Genomic DNA, 23,576 nt, shown 5'->3' on the forward strand with positions numbered 1-23,576 from the left:
ACTAATATTTCGTTAAACACAGAAGTCAAAATTTACTTTAGAAATCGTTGAGTCATATGTCCCACATTTTAAGACAATATTACTAACATAGTACTGTTATCAGAACGTAACATTTGCTTGAACCAGTAAGACATACAGTTTGTCTAGCAGAACATGAAGCGAAGCGTACAGACACTTACCTACACGAACCATTCGTCCTTTTGACTGGAGGAAATGTCACTGCAACAAAACAAAATAAATATTAACTCTCGTGTAATAACTATGCATTTATTTCACTTTGTACAGGGGTTTATTTTCTGCTTTATGGTTAATCGAAATTATTTACAGAACCACATCAAATTAACAATTTTTTTTGTATCTTGGAGTGGGGTGAGACTGAGTCCACTTGGTAGGTCGGCCACTAATTGGCCTATTGTACCAGCCCCAAATGATAGATATGGAGCAGTCGGTGGAATGACAACTGGCAGGGGAAAATGAAATATTCGGAGAAAAGCTGCCCAAATGCCACTTTGTCCACCAGAACATGACTTGACCTGGGTTCGAACCCTGGCCGCCTCTATGACACGACCTCAACAAAGAGCTTACAGTTAGAACAAAAATTCAACTGCACAGTGATACACGCAGAACCTATTAAAAGGAATTAAGTTATTTAGGATGGCTAAGAACAATGCCTTGCAATTGATATCTGAACTCAACAGACATAAATTGAAGGAAAACAGGAGAGAATTTCATAACAATGAGCTTTATCACATTTACTTCTCACCAAATAATTTTAGGATGATGAAATCCAGGAGGTGACGTAGATGAGTCATGTATCACCGTTGGGGGAGACGAGAAATATATTCGAAATCTTATTTACAAAACCTGAAGGGTAGAGACAGCTTGGGAGAGCTAGATGGAATTATAATATTAAAGCGGACGTTAAAGAAGTTTGATGTGAAAACCTGGACTGAATTCTTCTTCTTCAGGAAAGAATCTACTAGTGGCCTCTTGTGAACACAGTAACGAACTTCGGGAATTCATAATAAAAGACAAGGATATTACTGACTAGCTGAGCAACTATTAGCTTCTCAAGTAGGGCTCCGCTCAGTGGAATTAGTAAGTTATGATACTGTACTTGATATCGAAAGAAACTCGTCCTTCGCCACAATATGTGAATTCCTTTAAACTGATGCATATTTGCGCCGACACACAAAGAACTGTTGATTTATGTCTTCTGCTGTCGACACGATTTCAATTAGACTGCTTGGTTCTAGGGATAAATGTTAAAAAATCTGCTGGTAGCGCGAGGTGTTTGATAATTCGATAAAGGAAATAAACATTCGCGGCGAATTTTAATGAAAAGCAACTTAAATTGCAGCTTGCGCTATAATTCGAACACGCAATCTGAAAACAAATAAATATTCCCTTTATACTCTGGGGCGAACATAGCGGTCGGCCACTTTATCTATTTTCTTCCTACGGCACGAGGCTAAAATTAAAAGTAACAGTTCATGTTTCTGTTATGTTCTTCTCACGCGTTATACCTCAAACGCAGCCTACCGAAGACTTTGGGTGTAAATTGCGATGAAAACTTACGCCAATCAAGAACAAGAATTTTATACTTGTAAGATAACTGTCCATTTGACATCATTCTGACAAACCCACACTCAGCTTTCAGGAGTTACACTGTGGCAACTGTACATATGTAAAAATAAATTCATTATCAGGGCAATTACGCAGCCCCAGTAAATTTCTAATATATTTTAGCACATTCATTTTTATTTTGGTTTTAATGCAGATTTTCAAATTAAAATTCATCGCATTTCCTTCGTATTTTCAAAATCGCCTTCGAAATTTCTCCTAAATAAAATAAAAATGGAATCAGGAGATACGTAAGGACCCGAGTTTTGAGCCCATGTAATAATAATAAATGCACTTCATTCAGCCTGAAACTCATGGCCGGGGGCACGATACGTTGACTTGCAATTAATGAACTGGGCAAGACAAGAAAAGAGAGAACTGTGCCCCAGTTTAGGCAACATTTCCTAATTTGTTTTTAGATACTGTAGAAGAAATTATGATTGGGATAGAATGTTCAGCGCCTGTGAAGTCGGACTAATCCATACAGTTTTGTGGCACCAACCGATGTAGTTAGCGAGATTATGATTTTGATGCTGACGTTGACGATGTGCAATATTTGAAAATCCACTTGCTGTGTAGCAGAATATTACGAAAAATTAGCAATAAAAATTCATGGAGTAACATCCTTGTCTCTAGCCGAAGTCAGCGATTTTCAGAATCTAATGCCGATAATTTCTCCGCACTGATGATTCGCTTCATGTTTTCTGTTTCTGAGGCTTCAGCAAAGGTGCAGCTTGGGTAATGTTGCAGTGACGGTGGCAGTCAAACAGACAACTCCAGAGGAACGGGATAACGGCCGCAGTTTCCTCAAAAGCATGTTCCTGAAACTTACAGGAAGGGCTGTCGAAAACCATGAACAATCTTAGAATATACGGTCCCTGACGACCTTGTGTTGGAGAAACTTAAAAATAGACCTATCAATGGTCATAACCAGTACAACATAGACATTCAGATATTGTTTACATCAACAAGAACAATTAATAATAACAACAACATTTCAATGGAAAGTTGTACTTCCGGAGAATTCGATATTTGTTATCGTTGTCAAGAATTTCCCAGCTTTCTGCGGAAATGGATTGTTTATTATCATGTTTACGAAAGCTGCTACTATCTCTATTCTAAGCCATATAAATCTGGTCTCCATTCGCCCAAAGTATTTAAGATAAATTTTAATGTTTTCCTCCACTCTACTTATGGATATTCCGAATTGATTTCTCTCCAGGTTTTTCCTTCTAAACTATTTAAGTATTTCTCATCTTGCCCTGACGACGACAATAACAGCAACAAGAGCAATAGTCGTAATAAGAAAACCAATCTGGACGGAGCAGGTCCTGTAAAGGAATTCACCACAACTTATGGAGCTCAGAGGGTTACTGCCTCACACAGAAGGGCCACGCAATGCCGTGAACTAGCTGAATCACATCTTCACGTCATAATTCTTCAAGATTAATAAAATACTCTCATCCTAGTTACGGTCATGTTGCAAAACTATTTTATTCCCTTTCACGTTTTCGACTAAAACTTTGCACGGACTTCTCACTTCTCCCAGGGGTCGCACATGCCTCAGCTGAGGACTAAAATTAAGCAACTTTATCCACCCCTTGCTACTGTCTCCTTATATCCAAACATTCTCCGCGGTGCCCTGTTCTGAAAGAATATGTAGTTTATTAAAACCCCAGACTGGGCCGACTGGGCACTGGGCGATGGCGTGACGTCACGCTACGTTCCAAGTGTCGATACGAAGTAGTAGCGAGAGGCGCCACGGAACTGCGCGAATATTTCGGGGGCTGATTCTTGCACTGGTTAGAGCGAATTAATAATATTCTGTGACATACAGCATCCATGTCTTGAGATATATCGAAACTGATGAGTCACGAGGTTCGAGCGTTAGGTCTAAAAATCACACATTTCAACTGACATTCATTTCCGTATTGATAATTAACAATTTTTATCTTAATTTTCTAAACTGTAGTGGCCGCGTTATGTATCATCTAATTTAACATTAAAAACTGAATTTTCCTCACAGTGCGTACTTATATATTTCATATCGTGAAGAATATGACCATTGCTGGACAACGGTTCTGTAAGAACGTTACCACAGCAACGAACAGATGTAGTAAGAGACGAATTGTTGGGAGTGGTGATCTCTATTCGGGTCGCCCCGAGTTATAAAAGATACTTAATTCGTGAATTCATGGATTGATTGATTCGTAAGAGGGTTCAATGATTCAGTCATAAGATAATTCGGAATCCAATGCAGAACCCATTATCATTCGTCATGGAACCCCGGGCACGTGACAATATTCTGAGAATATAAAGCAATTATTTCTCTTAAACAGCAATAAGAACTTGGTCTGTATACTGGATATCCAGTGTGTTTCCCGTAAGCTGACTTCATATTTTAAAATGCAAAAGAACATATTTTATAAATATTCAGTGTTTTCATACCATGCATGGCATAATTTGTCGTATTGTCATTAGATCTTCTCAACTATAAAATTCTCCCAGGCCGTAAAAATAAGCGAGTAACTTTTTCATGCTAATAAACTAAACTAAACTAACTAACTAACTAACTAACTTCATGGAGCTGAGCCCTTCTTGTGAAGCCACCAGTTGTGCAGATACTCAAGAAGATTCCAACATTTTATGGAAGCCGAATGTTCATTACCATGTTCACAAGAGCCCCACAAGAACCCTCCACACCTGGTCCCTATCCTGAGCCAGATTAATTCAGGCACAACAATCCATCCTATCTCTCCAAGATCCATTTTAATATTATCCAACCACCTACTTACTTCTTATCCCTAATGATCTCTTTCCTTTTGACCTTAACATCAGTATCGTATATCATACATCTTCCTGCTACATGCCTTGTCCATCTCAATTTGTCTGACACTAATATTTACCAAAGACCATGAAATTTGCGGGCAGGAGGGGACTCTTCCTGCTTCGTTTTCGGGGGGTCCCGATATTTGCGTTCCTTTAGCTGTTTATTTTACGGCACTCTTAGCATCTCATACTAGGAAACGTCGAATCAGTAAGCAATTGGAAGCTACTCAGAACGAAGAGGGAATGACAAAATTGAAGTACTATCCCGTTATTCGTCTGTAGTTGAGGAAAACCACGAAAAACTCAGTCAAAATGACTAGTGACCCGACCGAGATTCGAACCGAATATCTCCCGAACACAAATCAGCAGAGTCACAGGTACACCAACCTTCCCGATGACCCCAGTTCAAATTCTGGCCCAGAGAAAATTTCTCCTAATTAAGGGTGGAAGTGGTTTCCTTCAGTCCCTCCACCGGGGTAGCAGCATGAGCGCAGTTGGCAAACATTTCCTCCTTGTCGTTCCTAATTCGTTATTCAAAATCATCATAGCACTGGACGCTATAAAATCTGAGATACTAACAGCATTGTTAAATAAACAATAAATAAATAAAGTTAGCCTTTAAAAATAAATGAATTCAGGAAAATATTTATCGGGATAAATAAAAATATTTTAACATTTATAATGCATATAAGTATGGTACAATATTCTGATAGAGTTTGGGATACCCATGAAACTAGTTAGGCTGATTAAAATGTGTTTAATCGAAACGTAAGGTAAAGTCCGTGTAGGTAAACATTTGTCTGATAAATTTCCTATCCAGAATGGTTTAAAACAAAGAGATGCTTTATCGCCACTTCTTTTCAACTTTGCTTTAGAATATGCCATTAGGAAGGTCCAGGGAGACCAGGTGGGACTGAAATTAAATGGGACACGTCAGCTATTGGTCTATGCCGATGATGTGAATCTACTGGGTGATAATGTAGATACCATAAAGAAAAACACACAAACTAATTGACGCAAGTTGGTCTACAAGTAAACATAAAGAAAACTATAAGTATATGATACTGTCCCGTCACCAAAATGCAGGTCAAAATCATGACATAAAGGTAGGAAACAGATGTTTTGAAAACGTGGCACAGTTCAGATATTTGGGAACAACGATAACAGATCGAAACAGGATTTAGGAGGAAATTAAGAGGAGATTGAACTCGGGTAATGCTTGCTACCATTCAGTCCAGAACCTTTTGTCTTCTCGTCTGCTGTCCAAACTCATAAAAATTAGAATATACAAAACTATAATTTTGCCTGTGGTTCTGTATGGGTGTGAAACTTGGTCTCTGACATTAAGGGAGGAGCATAGACTGAGGGTGTTTGAGAACAGGGTGTTGAGGAGAATATTTGGGCCGAAGAGAGATGAAGTGACAGGAGGTTGGAGAAAACTGCATAATGAGGAGCTTCATAACTTGTACTCTTCTCCAAGTATAATTAGAAAGATCAAGTCACGGAGGATGAGGTGGGCAGGGCACGTAGCACGAATGGGAGAGATGAGGAATGCATATATGATATTCGTGGGAAAGCCAGAAGGAAAGAGACCACTGGGAAGACCAAGGCATAGGTGGGTGGACAATATTAAAATGGATCTTACAGATATAGGATGGGATTTTATGGATTGGATTGAGCTGGCTCAGGATCGGAACCAGTGGAGGGCTCTTGTGAACACTGTAATGAACCTTCGGGTTCCATAAAATGCTGGGAAATGCATTGAAATTTCTGTCATAATAGAAATTCTATAGATGTTATACCTATTTCAAATTATGTGACTGAGGTGAAAGAATGAAATGAAAATACAATTATTTTTCTGTATTAAGCTAGGAAAATTTTAATCACACTGTATAGAAAGTGTATTACCCTTTTACGGATCATAGCTAACAATCACTATAATTCGTCAGTTCCTCGGTTGTGGACTGTTCACTATTTAAGAGCATTTCAATTACTAAGCCTGTGTTTCATTGTACATTCAGCAATTAAACGTGTGTTGTTATGTGAGGGCGTACCTGTGTCCTTTTTTTTTATCGACTTTGGTCGTTTCGTTCCAATGTTTCCGAGAAAAATATGAAGGGAATAATTTCGCTTATATAAAAATGAAACATTCCTACTCCATTCTCACCCCTTTTAATAAAACCTATTGCTTCCAGGGACCTTTTCCCCTGAACATATTCCAAATTTACAAATAGGTATTAATATCAGACCGCAAAATGCTGAATGCTTTAAAAATTATCATAAAAATATTTATACTAAATTTTAAACACGCAGTCTACAAAGAAGAAAGTCGTCTTCTGGGTTTTGGCGCCGTGTATTATTCGTTTTGGCCGACGTTTCGGAGGAACGTATCGCCTCCATCTTCAGAGCAGGTGAATGGCTTGTGAATGCAGAGAGCAGTAGGCGCCAAAACCCAGAAGACGACTTTCTTCATAGTCATCGCCGTGAAAACCTCAAAACTTACGCAGTCTACAGTTTGCTTTTTAGCGTGGCTCGTCCGCGGAAAGCCTGCACTAGCGTTTTAAAAAATCTCGAAACTGCGTCCCTCAGCCGAAGAGCAGAGGTTTCCGTCGTGCATGATCCTCACGAACTCACGCGTTACTGAAACCTTCCCTGCAGCAAAGATGCCTTCACAATGGAAACCTTTGTCCCATTTGTTACACCCTTAACTACAAACACGACTTCATTCCATCTTTTAATTTTCGTTTTTGAGCTTATTTCCTAGAAAACATTTGTTTCTATCAGTTATTTCGCTCCACATTCATTCAACAATGGCTCTACAGCCCTTTGTTGGGCCCTGATCTTTTCTTCAGTTCCGTAACCTTTTTTACACAGACGGTAGGACTCCTTGGACGAGTGAACAGCACTTCACAGGGCCGCTACCTACACACAGGACAACAGAAATACAGAATAAACGCATATACAGATATTAATGCCTTGAGTGGGATTCGAACCTACGAACCCAGCTTTCGAGCCAGCGAAGACAATTCAGTCAATTTGTCAGTCGGTATAGCGACAGGCTACGGGCTGGAAGGCCGGGGTTTGAATCCCGGCAGAAGCAAGATTGTTCTCTACACAAGGTCAAGAATGTCTCTGAAGACTATCCTGCCTCCTGTCCAATGGCTCCCAGACCTATTTCCCTGGAGATAAAGCAGCCGGGGCGTGAAGCTAACCACTCACCCCCATCTAATGTCTAGGTCAGGAATTGTGGAAGTGTACCTCCACTATTCTATATATCTTCATGGAAGAGAGTTTAATTAATTAAGCAGAGGGACAGCTTCGACCGCCTCTGTGGTCTAGTGGTCAGAGTTCCTGCTTACAGACTCATAGGTCCCGGGTTCGATTCCCGGCGCTACCAGATTTTCTGAGAAGTAGTGGGTCTGAAACGGAGCTCACTCAGCCTCGTGAGGATAATTGAAGAGATATTTCAAGGAAATAGCAGCTCCGGTGTAGAAAATCGAAATTAACGGCCGTGGGGATCCGTTGCGTGACACCCTCTGTCCGCGAAAGTTGGCACTAACTTCGTCGACAAGCGGCGGTCGCTCCCTCGGTATAGTTCGCTTGCGGGCTAAAGCCACGGAGGGGCAGCTTAATAATTTTTCTAACTAAATTTTGACTGGATAGTGTTGGATGAGGTAGAGAAATGATCACGAATGTTGGGTAAGTAAGGATTTACATGATAACGGTCATGATAATTCACACCTTAACATCAAGAAGCATCAGAAAGCATCATGGTAGCCAGTAACCCAGTACAAATTCGAAACAAGAAAGTCCAGCCTTAGAGTACGGATGTAGAATGTTACGGCTCCCCGACTCTGCTCAGGATATTTTACAGGGGGGGGGGGGGCAGAAACTAATTTCCTTGTGTGCGGTTAGTCGCTGGCTTCCGGGTTCGAGTCCGGGTCTGGTCAAGTGGGATTTGTGGTGGACAAAGTGGCACTGGGGCAGGTTTTATCCGAGTATTTCGGTTTCCCATGCCAATCTTCATTCCACCAAATTCTCCATCATCATAATCACCCAGGGCAGGTACAATAGGCTAATCAGTGGCCGACATGCCTACTGAACCCAGCTGGACTCACCCCCCCACATTACGCGAATTAAAAAAATCTTCCTTGTGCCATCGACCTAACAGCAGAATGGAATATGAAAGACGTCTAACTGTTTACATACCCTACGGAATCTCCTCCTGATATTCATTGGCCGAAGTATCAAATTATAACATTTCGGTACTTTTAACTCTCTTATCAGCTACATTTTTTGGGGGGCTTTATGAGCCCCAGTTCCCTCCCACTCCAATCGGATTCGCATAAAGTCCAAACAATGACATTGAAAAGCTCTCAGTCCAGAGCTCGTTTCAACGGATCTCTCTAAAAGTTTATTAACATCGAAATAATTTATATAAAAACGGCTTATGCTTCAACCTGGAAACAGAAACACGGGATTAATATCGGCTTCTCTTGTTCGGAACAACATGTACAGTGATATCGGTGGAATTAAATGAACACAAACGATTCTGCGAACAGCTAAACATATCGTACCAATGAATGAAGGGACAAGGGCTGGCCATTTGCAGTTCCCAAGCATCCAGTTGAAATCCGTTTCTGATAAAATATATTTTCAGCATAATATTTTGTGGACAAAAGATGTAAACTAATTATTTTTTTATTATTTTGCTTCCTTCACATCGAAGTTGGCGAATCCAGGATCTTCTCTGTTATTCCATCTCGTCATTTGTCTCTCTTTGTTTCCCGTCTTCTGCTCCTTCTGCTCGTGTCTGCCACCCGTTGCGTGTCTCTCTTGTGGTCTCCGTGCTCGCTGCGTCTCTCATATACGCATGAGGTCCAGGCTCATTTGCGTTTCCAGTTTCAAACTCACTGACCCAAATAAAATTTACAATTTGTGATGATGATGATGATGATACACTAATACAAATGTAATATTTCTGGGCATTGTCCACCGTCCTGTCTTTATTTTTCAAAACAGAACATTTCGAAGATTGGATTCTGTATCCGTCTTCAGGTAAGACCTACTCAGTTGGAACCAATAGATAGAGTTAGTCCCTAGTCCCATCGCCTTTACCTAACTAAGTAGGTTTTACATGAAGAAGGACGCAGAATAAACGTCACCGGGGCACGTGGTAGCGTAGTGGTTGAGGCACTATGCTACAAGCCGGAAAGTCGCGGGTTCAAGTCCCGATGAGGTCATTGAATTTTTTTTCAATTGACCTAATCCTTCCAGCCGCACTATGGCCCTCGGGTCGACTCAGCCTCTAACATAAATGAGTACCAGCAATTAATTATATAATTTTCCCGGCGAGTAAAGCGCGGCCGGCGCGTAAGGCTGACAACCTTACCGCCATCTTTGAGCCGATTGTCTAGATAATGTGGGACCCTCAACGTCTCACAAACCTATGGGCCTTCAGGGCCTGGTACAGGGATAGCTTTATTTTTATTTTATTTTTTTTACTTTGCAAGAGAAGTAAACTCTACATCAAGTTTAATTAGAATCTGCCATGGGACTGTAAAGATAAGTAAACTGGACTTCAAACTCAATTAACCTGTCGAAAATTACATGTGCCTATGAAGAGTAAAGTTTGTCAAGTTTTATCAGAATTTGCCAAGCGAGTCAACATATATATACTCGTATATAATTTCATTTAGGATTCTTCGGTAAAATTAAAGGGAGTGAAATATCATGTTATTAATGATCATATTCATAAAGATATTGCGCACAAAGTTTAATTAAAATCTACCTAAGTGTTCAAAAGATTATCGTCATAATAATAAGCTACTCGAAGGTACGCTGTTATTAGCCCTTTCCATCTCAAAGACCGCCCTTCCATCGTTCTCTTGATCGACCAACATTTCTTCGACTGTCTTACTCGTAATTTTTAACTTTCTGAGCCTGTCTCGATGTGAATATGCCACATGTTATGTTTCCTCTAACTAATATGTACTTAATACAGAGTTAAAAATTTACATAATATTTCAGTAAGGGTCCAAAAGAAAGTGGCCCTTAAAATTAATCAAATAAAATCTGAACCGAAATTGCTGGACAGATGTTACTCTATACATGTAGCACGCCAGTTCAGTCGAAATCGGTTCCTTAACTTGGGCGCTGTGACGTACTGATAGACTAAGTTTAGATGTGACGAAAGAGACAGATGCTTTCCCAATTGCTTCTCGAAAGGAACACTATGCTAAGGAAAGCGAGTAACAGGTGACTGAAGAAAATTACATAACAACTCCACTAAATTACAAAACAAGGAGCTTCGTGTAAGATTTGATGCTTTCACGGCGGTGACTATGAAGAAAGCAGTCTTCTGGGATTTGGCACCGTGTATATGTGGTGTTAACCGACGTTTCGGAGGAACGTACCGCCTCCATCTTCAGGGTAGAAGAAAAAATATAAGAAATCCGGAAGCAGACCAGTCTGCTTTTACCGGTTCTCACGGTCTCTTCGCTTGCGGATTTCTTATATTTTTTCTTCTACACTGAAGATTGAGGCGATACGTTCCTCCGAAACGTCGGTTAACACCACATATACACGGTGCCAAATCCCAGAAGACTGCTTTCTTCGAGGAGCTTCGTGTCTGACAATTCTCAACAAATATTATTATCCTGATCAAATCGAGGGCGATACGTTCAGTGGTTGAGGATGGGGTAGGTAAACACAATAATGAAACTTCACGTGCCACAAGAGGTCAGGAACCTGGTGTACTCACCTGTCGGAGCCCGAGCTCCTCACTTTGCCTGGCAGTAGAGGCGGACCCGGGCCGCGCTGTACCCGAGCCGAAGCCCCGCAGGGTGACGCCAGTTTCCCGGAGGAGGCAGAGGCTTCACCATGGTGCAGCTGGTCAACGTTCCTGCGCCGTTCGACCCGTACATCTGTTGCACTGCAACCCGTCAGTCTCACGCACTCAACACAGCAGGCGAAACGTGCCAAGCACTGCATTCCATTCTCCACAGCTCAATAACCCACCTCCACAAATTACACAGGATTCCCTTGGAGGTAACTCCGTGCTAACGAATAATGTATGCTCTTGCAATACTAATGGACATTTCAACCTACTTCGCTTTCATGGCGAAACGTGAAAAGCCAAAAAGAAATGTTAAGTATAACGTAACCTGCGAGTGCATGACGTTAAAGATTACGTTAATCTAATACCACTATTGTTTCTGGAAATTATCCGTCGTCTGTTTACATTTAAAACACAACGTTTCGGAGACTGGGTTCTGTCTCCGTCTTCACGTGGAACTCAGTTGGGACCAATCGACAGAGCCAGTCTGTATCTCCGGAGAGAGAATCCAATCTCAGGAACGTCGTGTTTTAAACAGAAATAGGACGATGGATAATGTCAATCGATTATTGTACTCGCGGTAGCGTAGTTCGTTAAGACACTATGCTACAAGCCGTAAGGGCGCGGGATCGAATCCCGATGAGGTGGATTTTTTCATGTTACCTTTTCTTTCCAGCCGCACTTTGGCCCTGAGGTCGAGCCGGCCTCTAACAGAAATTAGTACCAGGAATATTCTTGGAGGTAAAGGGCGGCCGGCGCGTTAAGCTGACAATCTCACCGCCATCTGCGAGCCGATTTTCTAGAGAAGATGTGGGATCCTCAACATCTCACAACCCTATGGGCCTCCACGGCCTGTTACAGGGATAGCTTTACTTACTTTACGTATGCATTTGGTCGTCGACTTAGACCGGCCGCACTTACGACCACAAAAAAAAAGAAAAATAAAAGATGATTAAAATGTAAAAGTTTTTAAAAATAAATTATAAAGATGATAAAAAGATCAGAAAGATTATAAAATACTGTTAATAAATGTATGGCCGACATACGACCTGGCAGTCAGAATGGAAGTCGGTCGTAAGTCGACGACCAAGTGTATTATATTTATTATACTATACGTACTATTATTATTATATACTAATTTTATTATATTATACTCAAAACAACAACAACCGGAAGCACAGGTACAGCAACAAGCAATGGCAACAATAGTTAAGAAACAAGGGAAATACCCACAGTAGCGGATATCTTTGCAACACGAAATGCGTCGACGGGAAAAGGATGACGTTGCACGTGTTGATATTAGCCGGGAAAACCTGCACAAATGAAGTAGATGGAAGGAGAAGATATCAGGGGCAACCTGGGAGCATTCAGAATGCAACGAAGCAATTAGCATGCATTGCGGCCCCGACTTCACCGTTGCAGTGTTGTTACACTTGCATTCTGATCTACATCTAACTAACATCTAACATCTAACTAATTCCATAAAAGAAGGGTCTTTTTTGACAAGCTTCTAGTTACTTAGCTGGCCAATAAATATGTACCGCCCACCCCGAGCTCCACATGTCATCGAAATAGCATATCAAGTAGTTTAGGGGATAGAGCTAAGGAGAGACAGACACAACCTAACCATTTTGCGTTCATTTTATAATTTTCACGTAAATGAGGCACAACTAAAGAGAATCAGACCCCGTGTATTTCCACTAGCGCTTTCTGAATATTCCAACAGAAATAACTGAATATATTAAAGAGTCAAATTTGGAGATTATATTGAAGGGAAATTCTGCCATTAACACATGTTAATATACGGTACTTTATGGACCTAAGTTCCAATAACTTACTTACTTACTTACTTACTTACTTACTCATGGAGCTGAGCCCTTCTGGAGGAGCCGTCAATTCTGCAGCTTCTCAAGCATCTCCCAGCGTTTTATGGAAACCGAAGGTTCATTACCGTGTTCACAAGAGCCCTCCACTGGTCCCTATCCTGAGCCAGATCAATCCAATTCATAACATCCCATCGTATCTGTCTAAGATCTATTTTAATATTGTCCACCCACCTACGCCTTGGTCTTCCCAGTGATCTCTTCCCTTCTGGCTTTCCCACCAATATCCTATACGCATTGCTCGTCTCCCCATTCGTGCTACATGCCCTGCCCACCTCATCCTCCGTGACTTGATCATTCTAATTATACGTGGAGAAGAGTACAAGTTGTGAAGCTCTTCATTATGCAGTTTTCTCCAACCTCCTGTCACTTCATCTCTCTTCGGTCCAAATAGTCTCAATTTCCTGTTCTCAGACACCCTCAGTCTATGCTCCTCCCTTAATGTCAGAGACCCATACAGAACCACAGGCAAAATTATAGTTTTGTATATTATAATTTTTATGTTTTTGGACAGCAGACGAGAAGACAAAAGGTTCTGGACTGAATGGTAGCAAGCATTACGCAAGTTCCAATAACACATTTTAAATATGCTTCGCCCATGATAAGCTGTAAGCACGGGATATCTTAAGCAGCGAAATTTATTCATAATATTCCTTAATGACGTTTCTCAGATGAACAAATGTTGCAGAATCTAAGTGGAGGATAAATTTGACTGCGAAATAGAAGGAAGCGTTCGTTGGTTACTATTTACAATTATTTTATTAGAGTCCGTCGCAAGACAACAATGCAATGATCAAGGCTAAAATTAGCTCAGCTACATATTTCCGCTATTAAAGCCATCATCAGGCAAACGTATGGTTACTATTGTTAAAACTATTCCAGATTTCGTTGCAAATATAGGAAAACTACAATTCTTATGCACAAGAATCGAAGACGTGACCTCTCGAATATGTAACATGTCGGTCATCCATTCAACATCAAGTTTCAGTATAAGTGATCGAAGGTTCTTTACCCTTTTTCTTCTGGCGTTAAAACGGCCAGAGCGTGAATCTCGCTACTATTTCCATGTAGTACTGAAGTCCGCAATATATGAAATCATAACCAGACCGCCAAGTTGCTGGTTCTTACTTAAATTTAACTACGTTTACGTGAAGATTTTCCAGCAGCTGCCGCTTTCATTTTGTGCTTTGCACCGAACTCTATGTGCCTTGATACTTTGATATTTGCCATTCCACCTTCTCATTATATGAGATGACTAGACAGAGAGATATTACATTTAAGATACTGACAGTGAAGAGGTCGCAAAATAACTGAATCACAACAGACAGTTCAGAACTTCCTAGAAACAATCCCTTTTCGAAATCACCAGACAAGTTTAAATTGAGGTGAAGTCGAGAATTTACGATACTTTATAAGACAGTGATTTAAAAGTTATCGACACAAAAAAAACAATCTCCGTGGTTTCAGTCCGCAAGCGAATTATACCAACAGAGCGACCGCCGCTTGTCGGCGAAGTTAGTGCCAACTTTAGCGGATAGAGGGTGTCGCATGATCAGTGCAACGGATTCCCGCGGCCGTTAATCTCGGTTTTATAGACCGGAGCCGCTACTTTTCGATTCAAGTAGCTCCTCAATTATCCTCACGACGCTGAGCGGAGCCCGTTCCAGATCCACTACTTCTCAGAAAATCTGGGAGCGCCGGGAATCGAAACCGGACCTCTGGATCTGTAGCCAGGAACTCTGCCCACTAGACCACAGAGGCACTGTAACAGTTATCGGCAGCAAGAATTGTAATGAACATTATATCACCCCCCTCGTGTTTACTTCTTGTATGTTTCTTCCAGCGGGGACTCTTGGTTAACTTGCATATAGCCCGGTATTTCCTATTGCACTTTTCAGTTACACACTACTCACAACTGCGGGAAATTCTGGTCATTAAATTTAGAACATATCTCAGAGGATCTTTATACATAACGTTCCACGACTAAATGTGAGTGGTTCAGGGGTGTGGTACCAAGGTCATTCCCAGTCAGAAATATCACATGAACCTGGGTCTGATTTTCTGCAGTTAGCTAAGAAAAGTAAAGCTATCCTTGTAAGAGGACCTGGAAGGCCCAGATGGTTGTGAGACGTCGAGGCTCCCATATTTTCTCTAGAGAGTTGACTCACAGATGTCAGTAAAGTTGTCAGCTTTACGCACCGGCCGCCCTTTACGCTCAAGAAGATTCGTGGTATTCATTTCTGTTAGAGGCTGAATCGACCCCAGAGCCACAAGTTTTGCCTATCTGTATGATCGATTGAAAGGAAAACTCCTCCCACTCATGACGTATAGCCTTCTGAAACTGCTCTCTCTAAATTCTGAACGTCAGTTTACACATCCTTTATGGAAACGAATGGAATGCAATAGTTGGCTGACATCAGGATAAAACTCTCGCCATCACTCCGGTGTCAGTATGTGTGAGACTTACATGGGAATGACGCATTTGGTGGCTGCTGCTGCGTGGACTGGAGGTGTGGAGGTCGGCCGTGGTGACTGTCACGCCGACAGATGCAGACGGCTAGGGCAACCACCGCTGCGCATATAATCAGGACGGTGCTCACGACCACCACGACGAAGATGAGGGAGTTCATGCCCAGCACCGAGCCCAGCTCGTTCGCTGCAACAGAGTTAATAAGCTGCAATACACCTCACATAAATACATAACATTATCTCATTTACCCTGATAGTGGTGGCAGCAGGATTCACAGACAACTCGGGAACCACCTATGGAACTATACGTGGTATCATAACGCAGAAGACTAAATTTTCATAGCAGTGAAAATAAAACCATCAAGTTTCCATTCTTGTAGTCAAATTGTTAAAACTACCTAGCAACGTAAACGGGTTTACCGAGCCGTTGTCCAAAGACGACCTTGTATATTCGCCTATCTCGCGGTCATTGCATAGCTACGGCTCTATACGCTACAATATTGAATGTTCTACGTTAACTTTTAATTGCTAGTTGACTTTACAGATTGTATAATGTCTAGCATGAGAATCTGACTTCCACTTCCTCACTCCCTCCGACTCGCACAGGCAACTGGCACAAGTTCTACTTCCACTTTCCTCACCCCCTCCGACTCGCACAGGCAACTGGCACGAGTTCTACTTCCACTTTCCTCACCCCCTCCGACTCGCACAGGCAAATGGCACGAGTTCTACTTCCACTTTCCTCACTCCCTCCGACTCGCACAGGCAACTGGCACGAGTTCTACTTACGCGTGCAGCCATCACTGCTCAGCTCGTCCGAGCCGTCTCCACAGTGATTCACCTCGTCACATACCAGGTCGGTGTGTATGCAGATTTCCCGGTTACACCTGAAGTCTTCACACGTGTGTTCTGTAAAAACAAAACATGGCAGAATTAGACTACTGGGCTCCGGACGATGAAAAATATAAGTTCGTTCTCTTTTACTACCCAATTTACACATAGCGTTATCTGTATAGCGACTGGCTACGGGCTGGATGACCGAGAGATCGGAGTTCGAGAACCGGTAGGGTCAAGAATCTGCTCTTCTCCACGTCGTCGAAACAGGCTCTGAGGCCCACCCAGCCTCCTAGCCAATGGATACTGGGGGTCTTTTCCAGGGAGTAAAGCGCCCGGGGCGTGAAGCTAACCATTCTCCTCCTAATAGTTTCGAGGTCAAGAAAATATGAATCTATTCAATCACTCTCCTCATACGCCTTCACGGCTGTGCTTAATTACTTAAGCACAGGGACAACATTAATTTTACCTTACTATAAACAGGCGCTGGGCATTAGAAGCTGCTGTCAAGCAACGGCTAGTGGAGACTGTAACAAACTGAGAACACTAGCCTGTGTGTGACAGTGATTTGTAAAGTGTAGCCACGAGTTGTGAGTTAAAGAGTTAATAAATCCGATTACCAAACAAAAACCCAACTGTAGTCACTCAGACGTGAAAATGCTTTCATTTCCTTTAAATATGAACCAGTGCTCTTTCAACAGGTACAGATAAGTACGTCATTAAGACGTATGGGGAAGTAAAGGTATAGCTTCACCATTCTTAACCTCGACACTAGAGAGACAAGCGGTCAGCTTCACACTCCTACTGCTTTGCCACAGGAGAAACAGAAATCAGCTGACAACACATACTCGTAGGAGTCTGGGTGGGTTCCGACGCCGGCCTGGACGCTACATAGAAGACACTAATCTCTTATTTTTGCCTGAAAACAAACATCGATTCCTCGGTCGTCCAGCCCATAGCTTAGACGTTATGCCGATCGAGCAATTAAATATGAACTGTTTTTTTCAGTGCTAGCAGATCAAACTGTCCCCAACCATTGGAATAATGTGGCTGCGTGAGTAATAAGAACGGGTTTCGGATTGGATGATTTCATTTATTAACAGCTGCTTTTACAATCACTCACAATAACTCTCAGACAGGCTTCTCAATTCTGTCTGTCTCCGTTCTGGTCTGGTCTACGACTGGCTTATGGTTTACGACTGCACTGACGAACAGTGCCTGACTGTCTCTTGATTTACGCCTGACTTCATTCTAATCTGATTGACCGCTTGTATAGCGCATCAGTATACTACGAAATGTTTGTTGAATGTTCGTTTACACAGACACGCCTGTTGGTTCCACAGCGACATGTTGGTTTCCGAGAATCTACATGTTTCAATTTCGTATCCTAGGGAACGTTTGTTTACAACCCAGCGACGGCTTGTTTCCAAGTATCGTATCTGCGCGGAAATGTGTTTGTCTACTCGTTTCCTAGAAATGGGTCTACATGTCACAGCATTTTACAATAGTTGACAGTCACTGCGTTCATGTCTATGAATTTATTGCCTATTTAACACGATGACAAGTTATCTTCCTGTAGCCAGCGCGGTGCATTGGCATGAGTTGATGCCCGGAATTCTTTGTACGTATTATACAAGCCCGTGATCAACTGAGCTGTAGAAAGGAGATACTTCAAAGTCGCAAGGATTACAAGAAAAAAACAACCTAACGATCTCGAGCACAAGAGGTAGGTGAGCATGATATCATTCTAAATCATGATTAGGTGACTAGGGAAGCAGGAAAACGTACAGGGAACAGACCACTTAGAAAACCTAGATGCAAAGAAGAGGATGCTAAACGAATCTTAAATTGTGTCAGGATGTAGACTGAATTTATCTGGCTCAGAACAGGGCCCAATAGCGGTTTATTATGGGCATAGTAATAGGAGTTAGAATTCCGTAAAAGACGGACTTTATTAGCTGAGTGACTATCAGATTATCAAGATTAACTCTACTCCAAAGCGCGATTTACTAGATTAATAAGCTACAAATGCCCATCTGTTAAAATACAAAAACACATGACAATAAATTTAAATTTTGTGTTAAATATTTGTGTGATCAAGTACAGAGATAAATATTTAACTTATAGAAAAAATTCCTTATATATTTATAATTATNTTTCAAATCAGAATAATGAACGTTTGAAGCGGTGTCAAACAAATATACCTAGCGTGTTCTCTCTGTACTGCCTTGTAAGATAAGGTAAAGCTATCCCTGTAACAGGCCGTAAAGGCCCATAGGGTTTTGAGACGTCGAGGCTCCCACATTATGTAGAAAATTGGCTCATAGATGACGGTGAGGTTGTCAGCCTTACGCGCCGGCCGCCCTTTATCCCCAGGAAGATTCCTGGCACTCATTTCTGTTAGAGACTGAGTCGGCTTTAGGGCCACAGTGCGTCTGGAAGGATTAGGCGAACTGAAAATTCCAATGACCTCATCGGTAATCGAACCCGCGACCTTTCGGCTTGTAGCATAGTAAGCTTGTAGCATATGTAAGACATACCTTATGTACAGTCGTACCCTGTTTCGTAATAGTGTGTTAAATTTCGGTGAGCAGTATTAGCCTGCAAGCGATCACGTGAAACCAAGGAACACAACTTTAATACACATTAGGAACGACTAAATGATTTCCGTTTCTGTTCCGTTGGCGTTCCTTTCGCCACGAAATGATAACTAGCGTTTGTGAAGTTAGCGAACACATTTATCAAGAACCGAGAAGCCCCATTCTGTATGTTCTGCAACAGATTCACCCCCGTTCCCCTCTCATCTCTGTTTTTTTGTTTTGTTTTTTATTTTCTACCTTTCCAGAAATAGAAAAAGCAAAAGGAGAAAACACACACAACTCTCTCGTAATCGAGTTGCGTCCTCCCACAGCACAGAGCTACAGCAGGGTCAGACACAGCCTGCCTTGATTTCCCTTCGCCCCCCCCCCCAGTCCTCTCCTTCTATAACTCTAAACTGTATCCCAGATCGTACTCATGGGGGCAACTGACCCCAGGATGTTTCGGTTACAACCCCCGTTTCCGGGCCTGCATGAAAACAGCTGGTGCAAAGGGTCTGCTAGCAGGTTTCTGTTACAGCAAGGAGATGGATCTGGTGTTCCCAAGATTGATGGCAGCGCCTCTGTGGTCACGACAGCGTAACAATACGCTGCCTCCCTTCTGTATCGGAAAACCCGGCAGCCTTCCCCAAACAACCACATTCATCATTCTTATGGTTTGTGACACCGTCTAATCTGGTAGGTAGTTCCTCTGAGGAACCTGCTACCTCCTTCAATCAGAACATAAAGGCATGAGGTTCATCCCGAATGCTTGCAGGCACTTACCAGGCTATACGGTGCCACAATCCAGAGGATCACAATTGAAATGTTCACCGCCACGAAGACCTCACGCATTATACTAATTCAACAGTGTTTCCGTCCGGTGTCTACTGAGTGCTGCGCGCTCATCTGTCATGACAAATCTTGAAAAGATCGTAATTTATAATAGATTATACAAGCTAATTGAAGGGACTCGTATCTCAACCCTTCAAAGCACAGTGGTAACTATCTGTACAATCTGCTTCAGCATTTAAACATTCCACATTTTTCTCAGTGAGTGTGTTCAGAGGACTGGTATGATTTTTAGAATTAACAGCATTCATTTATCTAATTAATTTTTTTCCATTGGCGCTACAGCCCTCATTTGGGCCTAGCCTACCTCCATGAACTTCTCCGTTCACTTCGGTCTACTAGATCTTACACATTCGGTAGGACTCCTTGGGCGAGTGATCAGCTCGTCGCAAGGCCTCTACCTATAGAAAAACACAGAATAAACGCACACAAACATCCATGCCCTGAGTGGGATTCGAACCACAATCCAGTCTTCCGAGCGAGCGAAGACAGTGCATGCCTTAGACCGCTCGGCTACCGTGACCGGCAATTAAAATTTACAAAACTATAATTTTTTCCTGTAGTGTTGTATATATATCAAAGTTTGTCTCTGACATTAAGGGGAGAGCATATACTGAACGTATTTGGGAGGGGAGTGGATGAGGGGAGTATTGCGATCGAAAGGGGAGGAACAGGTAGCAGGTCCTTATTCAATTTCTCATTGAGGAGCTTCGTAACTTGCACTTTTCGCCAAATGTAATTAGAATGAGGATGCCGAGATAGCCAGAGCATATAGCACACATGAAAGAAAGCGGAATTCGTGCAGGATTTCAGTAAGAAAGCCAAAGGAAAGGGTTCACTAGGGAGAACTAGACGTTGATGGGACGACATATGAAAAAGGACCTTAGAAAAATAGGAGGGATGGAATGGGGTGGACTTATCGAGCTCAGCAGAGGGAACAGTGGAGGGCTTTTGTGGTCACGGTAACGAACCTTAGGGTTCCATAAAATCTTTGGAAATTCCTTAGTGCCTAAGCGACTTACGGTTTCTCTAGAAAGACTCAACTCCATTGAGTTAGTTAGTAGAGAATTAAATGCCTTATCCCTGTAATGAAGATGCAGTTGTTCTTTGGGAGGTAGACAAGCTCAGTTGGAAATGTCTTGTGGATGAACTGCATGTTGCAATGAGGTTAAGAGATTAACCGCCTCGGATGAAGTTCACAACTGCTCGTGTTCTGGGCAGGTTCTTTACAGCTGTACGTAACTACCTGTTAACTTTAGGAAGATTACTGAATTGTCATTTTATTTTAAACAACTAACTTTAGAAGAAGGCCGCGCCGTAGCCCAAGCGGTTAGTCGCTGGCTTCCCACCACGGCGGCCAGGGTTCGATCCCGGGTCTGGTCAGGTGGGATTTGTGATGGACAAAGTGGTGCTGGAGCAGGTTTTCTCCGAGTACTTCGGTTTCCCCTGCCAATCTTCATTCCACCAATTGCTCCACAATCACCCTCACCTATCATCTGGGGCTGGTACAATAGGCCAGAAATGGCCGCAGTACAAGGGACTTAGTCCCACCCCACTAGCAATAAAAATACTCTATAGAAGAGAGCATTTCTTGAGAAGCTAGTATTTGCTCAGCTAGTCCCGAAATTCCACGCCTTTTATGTAACCCAAAGCTTCATTTTTGTATACACAAAACTTCTTCTTTTTTAACCTACTTGATTATATTTTATAAGAAAAAAAAGCCTTTCATTATCTCAAATATCACCTTTCCCTTCGAATCTATTTCTGGCTTTTCGTGGAATTTTCTATAAATGTCATCGTATTGGACACTACATCTAACTTTGTACCTTTTTAATTATCTATACTCTTAACGACAACTTGGAGTTCTTGCGAAGTTCTGTTATGAAAGTGACAGTTCTGACATTCGATGCGGGGCCGTGTATATTTTTATGCTAAGAACTACTAAAAGTACGACATTTCATTAAAATTTTAAGAATATGAAATCAAAATGTCATCCTCACTAATTGTTTACAAAGACTGCCATGTGGTAGCGCAAGATCTTGTTAACTGTTTCAGACGGACATGCGAAACTTAGTTTCTGGCTCAGGCTCTTGCTCCTCTCTTGTGTGTTCATTCTTGTCTTCCTTTTCTATCATAATTTTATGTCTACACGGATATTTGCAATTTTCTTTTCGTAAGATTTATCGCGTTGACAAACTCTGATGCCAGACAGGTACAGCTGATTGATTATGAAGAGTTATATCTTCCCAGATACAAAGTCGTGTAGTCCGTCGAAAGTCCATCTTCAGACCATAAGAATAATTCAAGCAAGATACCACCACGAAGCAGGCAAAAAGCAAGAGGCGTTTCAAACGTAAAGATGGAGGCGACTTCTTCCTCCGAAACGTCGGTTTATTCGCCATCGACTACACGGCATTGTATCTCAAAAGATAACACTCTTATGACCATAGATGTGAGAATTTTAAATTCTATATGGACTTATTGTGTTGTCAATTGGGAGAGACTGATTGTTTCTAATGGACTCAGCAAATGACCGGTTGTTTTCCACCTGTAGAAGGGAACAGATCCAGTTTCAGAAACATTGTATACAATTTAGAATGCTAGATGATAGATAAAGGGCAGAAATCGAGTAATACTACGTGGGGAGATTTTTAAGCAGCTAAACAACTATCAGATTCTCAAAGCGGTTTTTGCCTCATGCAGTTAGTTAATCTGAAGTGATTAGGCAGTGTTGTGGAAAACTAATTTCCGCATTCGGTGTGCGTGATCTGGACTGAGGGACAGCAGAAGTGTTTACATGCTAACCAGATATAAGTAGCCGCGGGCCCCGTTGTTAACACTGACCACTAGGAAGCGCCATTCTACAGCGCGCTAGAGGGCACCACTGCACAATCCAGTCATTAGCATCGTAGGTGCTGATGATGGCCTCCCACGTATGCGTACTGCCATCTTCAAAATAATGCCACGTACGCTGTACATATCGCTAGCAATGTGGATCTTTACACTCAGGTTCCATAACAAACACACATGTCAGTAACAGCAACAAAAAATGATAATTATTGTTCCTGTATTTTGTTTGTGTTTTATTTATTTTTCTTTACTAATATTCACTTTGCAATTCCCATCTGGACTGTTAAGTTAGAAAGCGGGCAAATAAGAAAAGTATTATTATTATTATTATTTTTATTATTAGTATTAGTATTAACCCCCCTCGTTGGCGCCTCCACCTTATCGTGGTGAGGGGGTTTGAGTATGCCAAAGGACCCTGAGAGCTATAAGAGCGGTACCGTAGCTACTGGCAGGGCCTCCCTTGCTGGATAGGTGAAAGGGTAGGCATCAGACGAAGAGAGACACCAAAAACCAAAAACTGATGCCGGAAGCAGCGTCATCAGCAGCGACTTGAAGCACAGAGCAAATGATGCTGGAGATGGTTCAAGTTCGTATAGCAACAGGCGTGACCAGAGCGGTTTGAACGGCTGCTGTACTGCGATGCGGAAAGCAAATGGAAAAACTACCACATTATCACTTTTCCTGGATAGTCTGTTTCCAAAAACAGAGACACCATGCATGCGAACTAGAAGACGAGGAAGAAGACGTAAGAAGATACTGGATGACCTTGGGGACGGAAGAGGATATTCTCATTTGAAGGAGAAAGCTCTAGATCACATTAAA

The 23,576-nt window shown here is 42.0% G+C and overlaps 1 protein-coding gene across 2 annotated transcripts in view; it reads right to left on the minus strand.

The window, feature by feature from the left end:
• Positions 1-23,576, minus strand: part of LOC111869568 — a 274,045-nt gene that overhangs the window by 11,737 nt on the left and 238,732 nt on the right. The window contains exons 4-7 of one of the 2 annotated variants that reach the window (XR_002843690.2): positions 16,432-16,551; positions 15,641-15,829; positions 11,216-11,386; positions 180-219 (exon numbers count right to left, since the gene is read on the minus strand). Coding sequence is in view for 1 of the 2 variants with exons in the window: in XM_023861195.2 (XP_023716963.1) it covers positions 180-219; positions 11,216-11,378; positions 15,641-15,829; positions 16,432-16,551 (512 nt within the window). In the remaining variant the exon portion in view is untranslated. The remainder of the gene's footprint in view (positions 1-179; positions 220-11,215; positions 11,387-15,640; positions 15,830-16,431; positions 16,552-23,576) is intronic. The other variant, XM_023861195.2, reaches the window with a different exon arrangement.

Source organism: Cryptotermes secundus, unplaced genomic scaffold (assembly GCF_002891405.2).
Source record: "Cryptotermes secundus unplaced genomic scaffold, Csec_1.0 scaffold486, whole genome shotgun sequence".
In the NCBI taxonomy this organism is placed as follows: Eukaryota; Metazoa; Arthropoda; class Insecta; order Blattodea; family Kalotermitidae; genus Cryptotermes; species Cryptotermes secundus.